Source organism: Chinchilla lanigera, unplaced genomic scaffold (genome assembly GCF_000276665.1).
Source record: "Chinchilla lanigera isolate Chin_1 unplaced genomic scaffold, ChiLan1.0 scaffold00017, whole genome shotgun sequence".
Taxonomy (NCBI): domain Eukaryota; kingdom Metazoa; phylum Chordata; class Mammalia; order Rodentia; family Chinchillidae; genus Chinchilla; species Chinchilla lanigera.
Window position 1 is genome coordinate 775699 of NW_004955418.1, and position 17518 is coordinate 793216.

General features: G+C 54.8%; 1 protein-coding gene across 1 annotated transcript in view; it reads left to right on the top strand.

Annotated features, from left to right (window-relative positions):
- Positions 1-17518, top strand: part of Nrg2 (neuregulin 2) — a gene marked incomplete in the record, with an annotated part of 245238 nt that overhangs the window by 227075 nt on the left and 645 nt on the right. The window contains 7 exon segments of the mRNA XM_013512931.1: positions 2335-2393; positions 7350-7373; positions 11176-11278; positions 13454-13577; positions 13900-14027; positions 14584-14811; positions 17250-17518. Of these exon segments, the coding sequence (XP_013368385.1) occupies positions 2335-2393; positions 7350-7373; positions 11176-11278; positions 13454-13577; positions 13900-14027; positions 14584-14811; positions 17250-17518 (935 nt within the window).

Sequence of the window (17518 nt, forward strand, 5' to 3'; positions counted from 1 at the left end):
TTCCTGGATCCTTATCCTCCACCTCCAAAATTACTTCTGTTTTAAAAATCACTTCTCCTTTGTCCCCAGTCACCACATCAGTGTCCACGCACAGGAAGAGGAGGTGAGCCTAGCTAAGGTAGCTGGGAAGCCTTAGCCACTCCATCTTCCTGGGCTGAGATGATTGAGGACAAGGTCAGGGATCAAAGGATGTATTGCTAAGGGACCCCCTCCTCCAAGCTCTCACCACCACTTCTCCGGACACTGCTCAGCCCTCATCCGCCACTGGCCAGGCATGCTGCACGCTCACTGCCATCCTGCAGTGACCCTCCTCCCTCTCCTTCGGGAGATGCCACTGAGGTCCCAGCTCTCTGCCCACCAATTGCCTCCATTCCCTACTCCCTAGATTTGAGGCCACAGGGTTTTCATGAGTTTCTATCACGGCCAATGGTCACCTCTCACTGTGAAGTCCAAGGGCCTTGCTGCTGCTTCTGTACACTAGAAGGCTAAAGGGCAGAGCACCTTTACCGCTTGGGAAAGGTAGGTCAATTAGTGTTGAACAGTGGCCTGTTACTGAGGGGGCCCTGATGGTGGGCTTCCCTCGCTTCCTAGAAGACAGGCCAAGGCAACACAGACCCACCTTTGAGTACAGAGATGTAGGGAAGGGGTCAGGCCAGCCCTGTCTATAAGCTTCTCCATAGCCAGCTGGCCTTGCTGAGGTTCAGAAGAGTAACAGGGCTGGGCATGTCTCCCAGAGATCTGCAAGATAGGGACTTCCTTGAAGGGAGAAATGGCAGCCAGCAAGCAGAAGGCGATGTACTTTCGGAACAAGGACAAGGTCAGGGGGATGGGAGTGGGCGGTGCCTGGAAGCTCTAGGCAAGCCAAGATGCAAGAAAGGTGCAGGACAGAGCCAGACCCGCAAAGAAGAGCAGGTCACAGGGAAACGGCAGGAGAGCCCAGGCTGGCTCCCAGCAGGCTTCCAATGTGGAACAGGCTTCCTGGGTCACCCTGTGAGCCTGCTCCAAACTCCCCCTGCACTCGAGTCAGAAACACAGCTTTGGGCCAGGGTCAGCAGTTCACAACGGTTAGCTCCTCCAGATTTCCCTTTCCTTACTAAGCTTTCCCTATGTCTGTTACTCTAGAGCAGCCTTCCCCAAACAGTGTTCCACAGAATTCCTCTAAAAAACGCTCTCTGTGTTCAAATGAATTTGAGACGTACTAGAAAGCTGTTTCTTCCTATAAGACTTTTCATAACCTTCCATATGCTAATGTAGGCTACAAAGCTATAAGAAGCCCTGGGAAGGGATTCCCTAAACTTATTTGACCACAGAAACCTCTGAGAAAACAGATCAAACATTTCCTAGGTCACTTTTGTCATGGACACACAGTCTGGGGACAGCCTGCCAGAGTTCTGCTTTGAGCTTTCTGGGGGGTGTTTCATGAATAAGAAAAGCTGCCCAGAGCACAGGAGAGAACCCTTTAACAAGGTCTAGAAGGAGTGGCTCCCAAGAACTTGGTATCCTTTCATGGCTCCTGCCTGGCACCAAGGGGCTACAGTTCTGGCTTCTGGGGCACCAGGCAGGTAAGAAGAAAAGCTCCAGGACTAGGAGTGCAATTAGTCAATAACCGCCCACCCCACCCTGCTTTCCTAAGTCATCCTCCTCCCCGCCCCAGCCCGCCTTCCCCACACCCATGGAGCCACATCGATTAGACAGATTGTGAGATTTCAGAGCCCTCCACCCAGCCCCCTACTCCAGCCCCTCCAGCTACAAGTGTGCCCCCAAGTGCCTGACTTGGTTTTTCCCATTCATCACTGTGCACTTTGATTTCTAACCTTAGCCTCGCGGATGATGCCAGTTTGTTCTGTGATTTTTCCCCTTTTCCTTCTCCAGATGTCCAAACGGATTCTTCGGACAGAGATGTTTGGAGAAACTGCCTTTGCGATTGTACATGCCAGATCCTAAGCAAAGTATGTTTGAAGATACAAACACAAGTCCCTGCTCCTTAGAAAGCTTCCGGGTGCAGTCCCCCCAATGTAGGGCATAGGGCCAGGGGTGTTGGTTGTTTTGATCTTCGGCTGTTTTGTTTTGTTTCTCTTTTCTTTTTTGTATTTTGGTTTGTTAGTTCTTTTGTTTTGTTTTGTTTTGTTTTGTTTTGCTTTGTTTTTCATTTTTGGCCTAATCCTTGGGTTTAAAGTTCAGGGCTGCAGGTAAGGGGCAGAGTGGCAAGATCAGTACAAATGGTAACGGTGGCAAGAAACCCAGCTGGCATTGGCAGGAGCCCGTGCCGGGGTGTTGTGATGCCTGTGTCTTGCTATCCTGGCTCTCTCTTTCTGGTTTTCTTTCTTTTGGTAGGTGTCCTGTGGGATACACCGGGGACAGGTGTCAGCAGTTCGCAATGGTCAACTTCTCCAGTATGTCTCTTTCTTCTATTTCTTCTCTTCCCTGGTGATTGGCAGTCTTCCCCTGCGGGAGGGATGGGGCCTTTCTTGTTAAGACTGGGTGGGAAATGGGGGTGTCCTGGGTTCTTTTCAATCCTAAGTGCTCACCAGCAGCCCATGCAGAGGAGACCGATACACCACCTGCCTCTGCACCATACTGCCCGGGCACAATAATGTTGAGTTCTTTCTACATGGGGCCACATACAGGCCTCTCCCCTACTTCTGGGGTCAGACAGCCTGGCCAGAATGGGAAGAGGCAGTTGCAGAGCCCTTTGCTGCCTCAGAAGGCTGTTGGAAGGTGTCAGGCTTCTGAGGAGGCCAGGCAGGGCGGGTGTGCATGTGTGTGCTAATATATTTGACAGAGGATAAAAAGGTCTCACAAACCTGCCTTCTGTCTTGCCAGAGTGTGTTTGGTTTGGGGTTCAGGGCCAAGGAGGGGAGGATGAGTTTGAGGGAGAGCAGGACCCAGCAGAATGATTTCCACAGGTACTAGAGACATTTGTGTGGCTGCAGGATGGGGTAGGCCAGGAGTTGCTGCTGATGCTCAGACAGAGGGAGTGAAAACCAACAGGAAACTGGCAACTTTTCCCGGACCTCTCTGGTTTGAGTCCCCATCCTGGATTTCATTCTTTCCTCTTCCCACTCCCGAAGTCCGGGATCTCTAGTTTACACACCTTGGGCGGGGAGCCCTGCAGCCCAGGAATGCAGCCGTAATTGTGGGGTGCTTACTTCAGGGCCTAGAAGCAGTTCTTTCAAGCACCAGCAGGTGGAGGTGGAGCCAAGCAAAAGGCCACTGTCTGGTCGCGGACTTGGTCCGGAGCCCAGTGGTCTCTTGGCCAGGTCTGAAACATGTCATCCATCCCATCCTGCAGAAAGGACTAGGTCCCTGCCCACCCCCATCTCCTTTCCTGGATGGACACCTGGGTCCCATGAGGAGTCCAAGTGATACCTGGATGTTGGAAGTAGAATGAGGGGTTCAAAGAGGAGTTCAGGATCTTTTTGATAGCTCATGTGGTTTGGGTTCCAGGATATAGAGATGAATCTTCCTGGTCCTCCTCAGACTACCGCACAAAACCCCAGAAAGATACTGTTAACCCTGAGCCAGTCCTAGGGGCCTTTGTGGGTCGGGGCTGGTAGGCCCAGAGGGACACCTTGTCTTCATAGTGTAGACAGCAGCACTCTGCTCGGGCCCTCTAGTAAGGGACCAGGGAGGCAGGCTGGAGGGAAAGGGGCCTGTAGAAAGGCCATATGGCCCAACAGAATTCTCTAGAGCCTAGGCTCTGGAAGAATTTCAGAACCAGATCCAGGCTGCATGGAGAATATAGGGCAGGAGGGGCCTGAGGAGGGGGCAGAACAGCCAGGTGAGTGAGCTAGGTGAGAAGGGTGGTGGGTGCCATGTTGCTCTCCACCCTTTGGCGGAAAGCCTCTCTGCCTTCTGGGGCTGTTCTGGACAGGCAGTCCCAGCCTGTCCTGAATCACAGTGGTGGAACCTCCAGCACTTGGGCTGCTGTCCAAGGCCTCTCTGCCATCTGGGCTATTTCAGCTTTCAGCTCAGCTCTGCTGGGAGGGTCAACCCAGGAGCCCATAAAAGAGTCTGCAGATGTAGCCCTCGGCCCAGCCCTGGCCTTCTCATGTGTGTCACCAGTACAGTTGCAGTTACCTTTCTATAAAGGACTCATGCTCTTAAAGCACTTTCCCCAAGAGCCCTTCATATGCTGCGCTAGCAGAGAATGACTGCAGAGGTAGTGTGCTGTGCTTGCTGAAGTGGTCAGCTTCCGGTTCCAAGAGCTCAGGAGGAAAATTGTCAGTTGCCTAGCTTACTAGTTCTGGGGCCTTCTTTAATCCCTCTGGATTTGTTTTCTCATCTGTAAAATGGGGATTACTTTTGTGCCTGCAGGGTTGCTAGAAGGATGACATGAGGTGATGCATGTGAAGTTCTAGTGGGGCGGCTACCATTGTCATCAGCGTGCAATTCAACACCTGTCCCGGCTATAGCTGGCACTGGGAGAGCTGGAGGGCATCATCCCCCTCAAGCCTGCCTCCCAGCATCCCCAGCAAAGTGTGTGACCTTAGCGGCCCACCCAAACCACCTCAACACTAGGCTTTTTGGAAAGACCAAGGAAATGGAGCCTGGGATCACAGTAGACTTTGAAGCTCCTTCTCCACTGACAGCCCCACTCTATCTGCGTATCCCTGTGTGAATCTGTGCACACCTGCACACACATGCACAAACACATCTGCATGCTCCACACCTGTATGCACCAGTGCAAACACAGGAGCACATGTCCACACACACAACACAAGAGTGTGTGCTGACACACTTGACACATGCACAAATATAAGCACACACACACGTGTAAACACAGGAACATGCGCACATCAGCACAGGTATTGCTACCTTCTTGTCCAGGCTCCTTATGCCTATGTGTCTCAGGATATGTCCAAGGTGAAAACTGTGCATGCTACCTGGGAAGCCTGGCCCTGCTTGGAGTCTAGCTTCAGGTTGCCATGGTTATTGGTCAGTATGCAAATTTCTGGTCCATGGAACCTTCTCATGACTTAGTAGTGCCGCCTCATCCTGGCTGAGTGACAGACAGTGAGCATGAGTGGGAAATGGCTTTCTTTACTGGGACAGATACAGCCCTAAGGCTCTCAGAACCCATTCTGCTTCCAGGGAAAAGGCGGCTACCTGGTGACTGGCCAGGCCTTCAGTGAGTGACCTTACTAATCATGCCAGCCACCACTGATCCCCATAAACAGTACTAGCTTTTGACTCAAAGAGCACACCATCAGGAGCCCTGAAAGCTGCTACCACTATGATCGGTTCCCAGACGAGAGACAGAAGAAAACTCTCAAAGGGTTTCGGGACCACTTTCTTCTCCAAGTGGTCATTGTTCCCAGGAACAGCCACTTGGGCCTGCCCCATGACTAACAAGGCAGGAATAGCTATAGCTTAGCCCCAAGAGACTAGAGACCTTGCCTCCAGTCTCTGCCTCCTGATTCCTTGCATGACCTTGAAAAGGTGTCCTGGAACCACTAGGCCCCAGCTGCCTCATACGATATAACAGCCTTGGCTAAAAGTGAGGTGCGGCCAGCTCTTAGTATCCTGGGTGCTGTGGTCACGCTGGGGTGTTCTCTCTCAGGGCACGTGCCTGGCTATTCAAACGATGTGTGTGCCCTTCAGCTGCCTGGAGGGTCCTCTGGGCTCCAGGATTAACTACTACATGCACTGCCCTGAGACCTTTTGAGTCTGTCAGGCTTGTGCATCTTCTGGTCCTGGCTAGCCACCCTGCACGAGTGAACAGACTATACTTGTGGCAACTGTCTCTGACTTCCAAACAAAGCTGCAAAGAAGGCAAAGAGAAGACAAAGAGCTCCAGTTTGGGGGGCCAGGATCAATATAAGTGCTTCCTTGGGGTGGTCTCTGCACAGAACTGGGGGGCCAGGGGATCTGCCTCAGGGCTGGTAGATCCAAAACCACCTTGGTCTCTGGCTTAGAGCCATTCTGCCCTTCTGCCCTTTGCCAAATGTAGAACTCTTCAGAATCCCTTTTGGGAAGCAGAGAGAGAGCAGTTCAGAGTGGGCCATGCTCCGGACATCCTGCCGGCTACCTGGGCTCCCGTCCTTGGCGGCAGATGAGCACATCACCCACACCATGCCCACCCCAGCCCTAGCCAAACTGACTACACTTCTGTGAAGGCAGAGAGGGAACAAACCCAGGCCAGCAGAGTGCCCTTGCATGATGTGTTGAGCCTCCTGCCACCAGGCCTGCTCACGTCTGCTCTGACAGTGTGTGGGCACTTTCAACAGAAGAGGAAACAGAAACTATGGCTTGCCCATGTCCACTGAGCAAATGAAATGCAGACTCAGACCTGTAGGCTGGTGCCAGCTCTACCTTAGAATGGGAGGTGAACTTTTTTAATGATACCGTGGCGATTTCTAGGCTCCCAAGCCTGATGCCATTTGTCTAGATGATTGCCAGGTTTGCAAACTTCCCAGGATCCCGTGACCAGAGCTGATCATCACTTAACAACTAAGACTCAGAGATCTAAATAGGTTGACTGTCACTCAGGACCACACAGCACTTCAGTGGCAAAGCTGTCAGTGATGTGGGTATCTACCTAGCAGAGCACTGAAATCTCACACTTCACACTCAGAAATGAATTCATCAGCTATGTGAGTTCACAGGTGAACCTGCACTCTTCGCATTCTTCAAGCTGCACTATGGTCTTCTAAGTAGTGAGCTCAAGCCTAGAGCCTTAGGCCAGCGCCTGCAGGATTGAGGGGTAGTGACCTGCTGCCTGGAGTCTCCTCCACTCCAGCCTCCTGCTCCCCCAGTATCTCCCAGGATCCTAGGAGATGGGCAGGCCAGCTAGGCCAGGAGGTAGGGCATGGACACCTGGCCAGTCTGGGGAGCTCATTCCCTCTTTCTGAACAGAAGAAAGGGCCCTGTGAGTGAGCCAGGTAGGCTGTCTCTGGGAGGGTTTGAGAGTGCTAAAGGGCTGGGGCTGGAGCTAGGAGGAGTGGAGAGGGCACTCCTCGCCCCCATACCCTTAGCCCTTTCCTCCAGGGAATAATTGACAACTGACTCTGCACCTGTGCCTCCCTCCCCTACCCCCAAGTACTAACCGACTGCTCATCTCTAAAGAGCCTGCCCTGCCTGCCGATTCTAATACTGCCTCTCTATGTCCCTCTTGGGGCTCTTGGGGACTGGGCACCAGGAAAGGAGCTCAGGAGGCTGGGAGGGGACACTACTAACCTGCTTTCACCTCACAGGCTAGCTGCTGGTGTCTGAAGAGTCCTGACCAACGTTTCTCTCTCTCTCTCTCTCTCTCCCCTTCTCTCCCCTGCCCTCCCCATCTCCCATTTCTCTTTGTCCCTCCACCTCCACCTCATCCCCCCTCATCCTCCTCTCTTCTGCACTGCCAGAGCACCTTGGATTTGAATTAAAGGGTATGGAACCTCTATGTATCACTCCATGCCTTCTGCACAGCCCCTCTCCCCACAGCCTCTGACACCCTGGATGCTGCATGTTTGGTTTCCGTCCCCAAAATTGAAAGGGGATGATTCTACAACTCTCCCCTCACCAATCAAGATGTCCCAGCACAAACTGTGTTGACTTGGAGGCAGACTAGAGCTCATGAACAGCGGGGTACCCCACCAATGCACAGCAGCATCCTCGCTTAACAGGGGAGACCTCCTGGGGGGTGTCCCAAGCTTCGCACTCAGCGGCCTCCAGAGGACAGACTGGGCCCTGTCTGAACACAACCCCTTGGAGGGCCAGTACTGGGAACCACAGAAGCCTACTGTGGGGAGCTGTGCAGAGAGGCGTCCCTGTCCATCCTGCTTTATTGCTGTTTCCTTTTCCCAGTTCCATTTCCATCATTTTTCATCTACATCAGGCTGGTAGCTAATAACTCCTCTTTGCCTTTGCGTCTGCTCCTGCCCAGTGTCTGTCTGCTGGGCTTTGCCATCTGCCTGAGACTGTCACTCCTTCTGTGATCTGTCCCCATAATGACATGTGCGTGCATCTGTGAGCAAGACCAGCAAGGGTCTGGGTTGGGCTGGCCTCTGGTGCCTGCCCCTTGCCTCCCAGCTCAGAATCTTACAAGTACCCCCTTGGCCCCCAAATACCACTTGGCCCCTAGAGGACTCCCTGGGACTCCTTGAGGATCAATGTTTCTAGATCTCTGGCTCTGTACCTGTTTCCAGGGGGGTTCTGCCCTGGCCCCCAGCGGCTAGAAGTGTCACAGTAGGGGACATGCAGGACTGGGGGGGGGGCTTCTGTGGGGCAGGGCCTCAGATTTGGGGCAGAGCCTGCAGAAACACCAAGACTGTTCTCATAGCAGGTTTGGGGAGGCCCAGCTGTTCTCAGTGGAAGGCAGGGCTCGAAGTCTGCATGTTAGTGTCTGCGCGCAGGCTGCAGTGGCGTGGAGAGGGCGGGGTGGGGGCTCTATGGGCACCATGACTGTGGCAGGGAACAGAGGGTTGAATCTGCAAGTATGAGGGTGTGTGTGTGGGTGCGTGGGGAATGTGTCCACCTTGCACCTAGGTCTCGGAGCAGGACACTAGGGAATGGGGCGGTTGGGGGAGGTAGGATATATTGGGCTCAGTGTTGAGTGCTTATAGCTGGGGCTGCCAGGGTGCAGAGTGAGTGTGGGTATATACAGATGTGTGTCTGTATCTGAGAAGGAGTGGGGGGGTATGTGTACTTACTCCCCTACGCAACAGACATCCACTCTACACCAGAACCTACCAGTCACGTGGTGTCCCTTCCCTGCTTTGTTCCTGAGGCAGGAAGAAGTAGGAAAAGCATCTGTGGCAGTAACTGCTATACAGAAAACAAACTTAAGGCCATAAACTACTGCCTAGCTGCAGCAGGGAGCTGCTATGGTCAAGGAAGGCTTTGGGAGTCAGCCCTAAGCAACTGGAGGCCAGGGTGAAGGAAGGGGATGCACAAGTAGAGAGATCGAGTGGTTGGAGGTGTGCCTTGGTTGGTGGATAGAGACTGCCAGTGGCTCCTGAGTCCCACAGACATGGTCAGAAGACCACAGATGAGATCCAAAAGGAAGGCTGGGACCAGGTAACCAGGGGCTTTGGAGAACATGAAAAAGCCTTGGGGTTTTATCAAATTACAGGGGGAAGCAGAGGACTAAAATGGTATGCTTTATGGTTGTCAATAAATGTACCTCCGGGGGATAACAGCCAGAGCTAGAATTGGGGTTAGGACGAATGAAAGCCCCATCAGAAAGTGAGCATCTCCAGGTGAGACAGGCATCATTCTGGACTAAGCTGGAAGCGGCAGAAATGTCCATCGTGAGCCAGGTGTGGTGGCACACACCTGTAATCCCAGCACTCTGGGAGCCTGAAGCCCAAGAATCATAAACTCGAACCCAGCCTGTGTCAGCACGGGTCAGCAAGGGTCAAATGCACAGTCAGCAAGACCCTGACTCAAAAGAAAAACTAAGACAGGCCTGGGAGTGTATGTTAGAGCAAAGGCACAGGATTCAATTTCTAGAAAAAAAAAAAAAAAAAAAAAATGGTCACAATGGTCAGACCCAAGACCTACTTGAAAGGCAGAGCTGAGAGGACTTGCAGATGGACCAGGTATCAGGGGAGAATGGGGAAAAAGGGACCAATCAAGAATGAGTCTGTGTTGGGGCCTGAGCCACAGGACCAAAGTGCTGGGCTAATGAGAGAGGGTGAGCCAGGGAGCAGATGTGGAAAGAGGTGGAGAACCAAAGCCCTTGGATCCCTGGCTGATGCTCAGGGAGACCCCAGGGCAGGAGACAGAAGTAGCGAGAATGCTGACAGCTTGGATTCAAAGTCTGTCAGGATGAGATCACTAAGGGAGACAGGGCAGGTGGTGGAAAGAAAGACACCTGAGAGCCCTGGGGCCTCCTACCTTCCATCCTAAGCAGAAGAGAAGGAAGCAGCCACTAAGCCAGAAAGAGTAGCCCCCAAGACAGAAGCTGAGAGAGAGTGTCCACACAAAGGCCAGGGGCAATGGGCCCCAGGAGAGAGTCAGGTGACCACAAGACTTGGTAGTGTGGAGGCTGTCGTTGACCACAACCAGAGTGGTCTCCAAGGACTGCAGAGGACTGAGAAGGGGAGAAGGGGCCTAAGACAGAACTGCAGACACTGAGCTCACATGGGATGGGTGGTAGAAGTCCAGCTGATGCCACCTGACAGGGGTTGAGCCTCCTGAGCATGTGCGTGCACAGTTACTGGAGTGTGTGCCGTATATGTGTGAATGAAAAGGGCACATCCATGACTCCAGCAGGCAGTCAGTGATGTGCATGTGCCTGGAGGGGGTGTACACAGCCCTGGAGTTGCTGGTCTGTGTGCCCATGCATGGGAGATGCTGCAAGCCTTGGCTCTACCAAGGCATGGGGCCCCACCTCAGCTTACCCCTGAGCTGGGAAGAGGAGGCAAGGTGGAGCGGCCAGCCCAAAGGTGGGATGAAGGGGGCCTTGATCATAGCTGATGCTTTCACCTTCTGCTTTCTTTCCTCCTGGCTGTCTCTGTTTTAGAGGGGCGAGTTGGCCCCACCAAGCATGTGGGGTAAGGAGAAGAGTCAAGGCTTTCTGTGGGCTTCACGTCCACAGTCACCCACCTCCCCAACAAGGGCAGGGGCTGTTCTTTGCCCAGAAGGGCAGCTCTAGGCACCAGCCTGCTGTGCTGCTGGCGGACTTCTTACCTGCAGGGACAGAAGTATGCAGTGGGCCGGGGCAGAACCTGACCAGGCCTTTCTCCCGTATCTTCCCTGGACCCTGTCTCCTTGTACCTGCTCCTGGCCCTGGCATCCCTCCTAAATCTAGCCTTGGGGGCTGGTGTGCAACAACCCCTCTTTGGGAAGGGAGGTGGCTAGGCCAGCCTTTTGCCCGGGTCTCTCTTCGCTGCTGAGGAACAACTCTCCAGCCATCAGGTTCTTTGCAGCTGCCAAACCACCGTGGAGCAGGCAGAAGCTGGCCTGGCTGGGCTGCCCTCCCTTGCTTGATGGCCTTAGGCTCTTCGCCTCCCTCCATCTCCTTCTATTCCCGGCATTTTCACTCATGTGCTCAAGGCTGTCTTGGGGCCTGGGAGGGTGTGGCCAGGTCTAAGGGTAAGTGGGAGTTGGGGGAAGCGAAGGGAGTCCAGGAGCAGGCAGGAGGGGAGGGATGGCCAGCAGGCAGGACCTGGGCTGAGGGTGCCTAGTCACACCCCACGAGCTCTTCCTCCTGCCCCGCCCCTCATGTCTGGTCTGCCCCTGCAGAAGCTGAGGAGCTATACCAGAAGAGGGTCCTGACCATCACCGGCATCTGCGTGGCTCTGCTGGTCGTGGGCATTGTCTGTGTGGTCGCCTACTGCAAGACCAAGTAAGTCTCAGGTGCTCAGGCCAGGGACAGAACAGGCCAGGGGATGGCCTCCAAGATGCTTTGTGAGGGACACACTCCACCCACACCCCACACCCCACTGTGCCTACCCATAGCCCCCACAGCCTCGTGTCTCAAGCCTGAAGGGGCCTCTGCAGCTGTGGGCTTAAGGGGTTGGGCCAGGAAGCAGGGCCAGACACGGGGGAGACGGTCCCAGAGGACTGGGCCAAGGGGCTCATGGGCACAAGTTTCGGAAGAGGGTAGGTCTGGATTCAAACCCAGCTCTGCCGTTTCCCACGTGACCTTGAGCAGCCGGGGGCGGGGAGTGCTCTTGGGGCTCTCATGGGAATAGGCCTGGTGTGCACCTCTCAGGACCCGGAGGGCTTGAGAGGAAGGCACAGCTGACCCACAGGCTCCTAGAGCATGTGCTGTCTGATGGGAAGCGCTGAGGAAGAAAAGGGAAAAGCACCAAAAGGCTGCGTTCCGGAAAAGGCAGGTGCCTCAAAGGCCCTACCCGGCCCCACCCTGGGAGCAGTTGAAACAAGAGTACCGGAAGGTGGGGTTGGGCCACCACTTAGGGGACTGTGGGGGCAGCGGAACTTTGGGGAAGTCAGGCAAGTCAGGTGGAACAGCTAAAGCTGAAAGACAAGAGCAGCTGGGTGCAGCCACAGCCTGCAGTGGGACCAGCCCAGACTAGTTGGGGCAAAGGCCAAAGTCAAATAAGAGGGGCAAGAGGCTACAAACATAGCTGGGACCCACATGCCATAGGGCCGTGGGGCCAAGCTGGGGAGTCTACAGGGAGCAGGGAGCCAAGAATGCTGTAGAGTGATACAGAAAAATATGTCTGTCACATCTGTTCATATCTGGAGGCCAAGGGTCAAGGCATAGCCATCCCTTTGGGGCAAACCTCTGGGTCCAGGATAAGTACACTCTAAGGCTTACTGGCCTTGCTGTGGATGAGTCCAGGACCAGACAGCCTGGTGGGGAGTAAGAAGGGAGTCGGGGCTCAAGACACTCCAAGGAGAGGACTGGACCTTAGAGGAAAAACTGAGTCCAAGAAGTGTGAAGAAAGCAACCCCCTCCGCATCTACTGTATTCTGATCGCCACTCTGTCTACTCATTCGACACACATGCTTCCAGTCCCTGCTGGACACCAGGCCCTGCCCCCGCAGCCCAAAGGCACACAGCCAACATCCTAAGCAAGCAGTCCAGTGCCACAAGACATGTTTGGAGATCCCTCACCTCAGCTAGAGGGAAGGCAGTATTTTGCTGTGGAAGCAGCATTTAGGCTGGAGCCTGGGCAGTGACCAGGAGTTCTCAGGTGACACAGCAGAGACAGAAGTGCAGGTGAAGGACTAGCATGTGCACAGCCCTGAGGCCAGAGTGCAGAGGGTCAGAAAAAGGCTGTTCAAGGCTTCAGGAAGCCGGGGTGGAGACAATGCAGCAAGAGACTCTCTCGGGAGGGCTCAGGGGGAGAAAGGGGACATGGGGGCCAGGGAAGGGTTTTAGACAGAGGAGTCACACGCTTAGAATTGTTTATTATAAAATAGATTTATCCAACATTTAAAATATGCTAATATAAAGTAATCCTGCAGGCCCTGGCTCCCTAGTCACAGCACCCTGTTTTATTTTCTTCATAAAACTTTACTGAAAACATCTACTTCACTTATTTGCTTATGTGTTTACCATCTGCTACCCTACTGGCCTGCAGGCTGTAGAAAGCAGGGACCATGTCTCTCTTTCCTGCTCCAAAGCAGTGTCTAGCCACGGTCAAAACACAGTAAACACTGAGTGCATGAATGAGGCTGGGAAGGAGGAGGAGAGGCAGGGTGTCGGCACTGGGCATGAGCCGCTTACATTCTGTAATGGTCGCTGGCCTTTGGAATTGGCTTTACAGAAGGGGAAAGTGAAACATGAGGCACTTCTGTAAGTGCCCGGGACACACAGCCAGAAAGTGGTGGGGTTCCCTGCCATGCAGGGAAGAAAATGTAGGAAAGGGACTGGGGATTTAGCTCAGCGGCAAAAGCGCCTGCCTGGCATGCGCAAGGTCGTGAGTTGAGTTCCTAGTGCCGGAGAAAAACCAAAAAACCAAAAAAAAAAAAAAAAGAAAGAAAGAAAGAAAATGTAGGAAAGTTCACTATGAGAGAAGATGTGAGCTCATCCTCCCTTCCTGTGCAGAAAACAGCGGAAGCAGATGCATAACCACCTCAGGCAGAACATGTGCCCAGCCCACCAAAACCGCAGCCTGGCCAACGGGCCCAGCCACCCCCGACTGGACCCCGAGGAAATCCAGATGGCAGATGTGAGTAGTGTTCCAGGCCCCCCCTGAGCCCTTGCTGGATACCCAGCCTTCTCCTTCCCCTTGCAAGGAAGGGCCAGGGCAGCAGCCAGCCCATCCCACCATCAGCCTGCTAGGCACTGACACACCAGGACAGCTGGCCTTGCCTCCAGTAAGGGGGACTGATTTTCTAAGCCATCATTGCTCCAACAGCAGGTCACTTCCCACCTACTGGATTACCTCCCAGCCTAGAGCTCAGCGTTCATCACTTTCTCGTCCTCGCTGGGAAAGAGGGCCAGTGTGGTCCCCATCACTAACTCCTACCCCAACTGTCTGTCTGTCCCAGTACATCTCCAAGAATGTGCCAGCCACAGACCACGTCATCCGGAGGGAAACTGAGACCACCTTCTCTGGGAGCCACTCCTGTTCTCCTTCTCACCACTGCTCCACAGCCACGCCCACCTCCAGCCACAGGTGGGCACGGCCAAGGCCCACAGAAATGTGTAGATTCCTGTCCTTTCATTCCAGCGTCCAGAGCTATCCGACACCCTCTCCTGAATTTGCCACAGAAATCCAAGTCCACCGGGCCCTTCTCTTCAGAACCAGGGTGGCCTGTCCACACAAGCATTAAAGCTCAGACAGCGCAAGAAATAGCATGGCTGGGCCCTCCTCTCCTGGGGAACACCATGGTGTAGCCAAGGCCCCACACATAGACCACTGAGGCTGGGCTCCTGAGGTGGGGACTAAAGACCATGGCAGTGGAAGAGTCTGGGGCAGGCAGGGACTCCGAGGCAAGGCTTGGGTGCTGGTTTCAGCGGGGAGAGGAAAAGGACTCTGCACACTGCAGCTCACCATCCACAGGACCCCAGCCGTCCTCCCCCACTATTTACAATACTCCATGAGTCCACCGTGGAAACACCAGTGAGCCAAGGGGGCCCAGCATAGGATGAAGAAGCAGGGTGGGGCTGGCCATGGACCACACCTGTTGGGCCACTCTGACCCCTCACCTCACCCCGTTTGGCTTCCCCAGACACGAGAGCCACACGTGGAGCCTGGAGCGATCTGAGAGCCTGACCTCCGACTCCCAGTCAGGCATCATGCTGTCATCAGTGGGCACCAGCAAGTGCAACAGCCCCGCGTGTGTGGAGGCCCGGGCTCGGCGGGTGGCGGCCTACAGCCTGGAAGAGCGGGGCAGGGCTGCCATGCCACCCTACCACGACTCCGTGGACTCCCTGCACGACTCCCCACACAGTGAGAGGTCAGTCCCAATCCCCGACCTGGGCCCACTTTGGCCAAAGGGCTGGTCCTCAGGGGACCTCAGAGACACTGAGAGAGCCTTGTCTGTACTGTTCAGGTGGCCCAACAAGGTCTCAGGTTAAGCAGTCTGCTGGGGGCATTCAGTGCGTGAGGGACAGACTGACCACAAGTTGGGCCAGTGGACCTGGTGTAGTTGACCACCTAGCTTACCTCTCATGCTGAGACAGTTGTCAGAGTTGGTGGGAATGTTAATAACTGCACTGGACTATTGGGAACAAGGGGCTGTTTCAGACAACTAGTACCTATGGCTGCCTAACCCAGACCACCTAGAAGTCCCATGTCCCTGTAGACGCAGAAAGACACAAAGGCTGAGTAGACTGGAGGGTGGGGAGGGAGGTGGCCTTTGAGGACACTGACCAGTGCAGGACAGACAAAAGCCAAGACTGCACACTGGCCCTGGCAGCATCAGCAACAAGGCCGCAGTGTTCAAGGCCCTGTTGAGCTCCTGAACAACGGACGCAGGGTGAGCCAGGAAACTCCCCTTCTTCCCTGACTCTGGGAGTCATGCGGCCCAGCCCATACTTCGCTCAGCCCCCATGTGGCCCTCTTCAAGTCAGGTCTGTGGGAGCAGAGTATGAGAAGGAGCACTGTAGGAAGAGCTCCAGGGTGGGGAGGCAGTTAAGGAATAGATCACCTCCCACTCTCCACTCCACATATGCCACACCAGGCCTGGCTGGGCAACCAGAGATGGCCCACCTGGTCCTGCTCCTGAAGAGCTCCCACCCAGGCACAAACCACTGAGGCTCACAGCAGCCTACAGAAGTACTAGGTGCCAGACATCACACCAAGGCAGAGAAACCCAGTCCAACTGCTCTAGGAGACAGCCAGGTTTTTCAAGACCAACTTTCCAGCTCCACCACCCTCTGTACCTTTTCCCTCTGTGGTAGATCAGGAGCACAATACCTCACGTGCATGGTTCCAAGAGAACACACACAGAGCTCTGTGCTTCAGACCTGTGGCTACTGTCACCAGGAGTGCCACAGAACTAGGGCTCCTTAAGGACTGGTGAGAAGAGAAGGCGAAAAGTAGAGGGATGGGCAAGGAAAGCCTCACAGACAGGGAGCCACTGCAGCTGTCCCAGCAGAGGCACTGAGAACATGGTTGGTGAGCAAGATGCCCGGAGCAGGGCTATGGGGAGCAGTGGAGTTGGGTCCAAACAGGGAGGCTGGGCCTTCTGCTTGGAGGTGGAGCCTGGATGGATTCAACAGAAGAGCCTCCGCTGCGGAGCTGGAGTAGTCTTTTAAAAGATCACCCTGGAAACTGCACAGAGTGAAGGAGCAACCCTGGGGTGAGATCGTTCCCAGTGCCCCGGGAGGGAGTGGAGCCTTCGCTCCAGAAGAGGGAGAAGGTAGAACTTGGCGGCTAGTCAGGTCTGCAGGGGAGAGCCAGGCAGACTGTAACAGAGAGAGTGGGCCGGTTCCAGAGAGCATGCAGGTGCCTGCCAGTGCTGTCCGGGAGAGGAACACAGAAGTGTGTGCTCCACATCCTAAAGTAGGCAGTGGTGGGGCAAGAGGCGGATAGGCTCACAGGGGACAAAGGGCCAGGTACCAGGACCCAGACTGGGAGGTGTTGGCAAGGGCAGCTTTTGAAGAAACCAGAGGTCGTTGGTCCAAGCACAGACACCTCAGTAAAGCTGAGGACCCGGCCTGGGGTGTGAGTGCTCACTTCCCTAAAGCAGCGTTCAGCTTTCATACAGGAATATGCCTGGTGCAGCACACAGCTGTGACCCCAGCTCCTTAAGAGGCTGAGACAGGAGATTTCAGGCGCAAGATGAGCCTGGGCAACTCAGCAAGCCCTGTCTCAAGATATTTGTGAAAGGGCTGTGACGGTGTAGCTCAGTGGTAGCTCCTGAGTCAACCACAGTGTATAGGAGCAGTCCCCCCTCACGGAAGCCATGGGCCATGGGCCATGGGCTGAACTGTCTGGAGCACAGTGAGTCCCGCTCACAGGGGTATCTGAAGGAGGACTAGTGAATTTTGGAATTGGCGGTATGTGTCATGGTTCCCGCTTGGCTTCAGTTCAAATGCTAGCTCTCCACTTCCTAGCTATGTCCGTGTCTCGGTTTGTGTATAGTATGCCCCTAACCAGAATTACTGTATTAGATGAGATCGGACAGGTAAAATGCCCAGCCTAAACCCACGACTGTGAGCATCGCCTCAGTTCACGGAGCAATGCCAAGTTCACGGAGAACTACAACAGGCTGGGCCATTTCCAATACATTTCTACAATCACCCCGACATCACAGTGGTTATCGCGTGTAACGGTACGCAGACAGGCGGGAGAATTACCGCAGGCTCCCTCGCAAAAAGGTTGCTTCTGGCGGGGGGTACGCTGACTCCCACCCGCGACCCCCGGCCCACGCCTCTGCCTCTCCCGCAGGTACGTGTCGGCCCTGACCACGCCCGCGCGCCTCTCGCCGGTGGACTTCCACTACTCGCTGGCCACGCAGGTGCCGACCTTCGAGATCACGTCGCCCAACTCGGCGCACGCTGTTTCGCTGCCGCCGGCCGCGCCCATCAGCTACCGCCTGGCAGAGCAGCAGCCGCTCCTGCGGCACCCGGCACCGCCCGGCCCCGGGCCAGGTCCCGGGCCCGGCGCGGACATGCAGCGCAGCTACGACAGCTACTACTACCCCGCCCCCGGGCCCG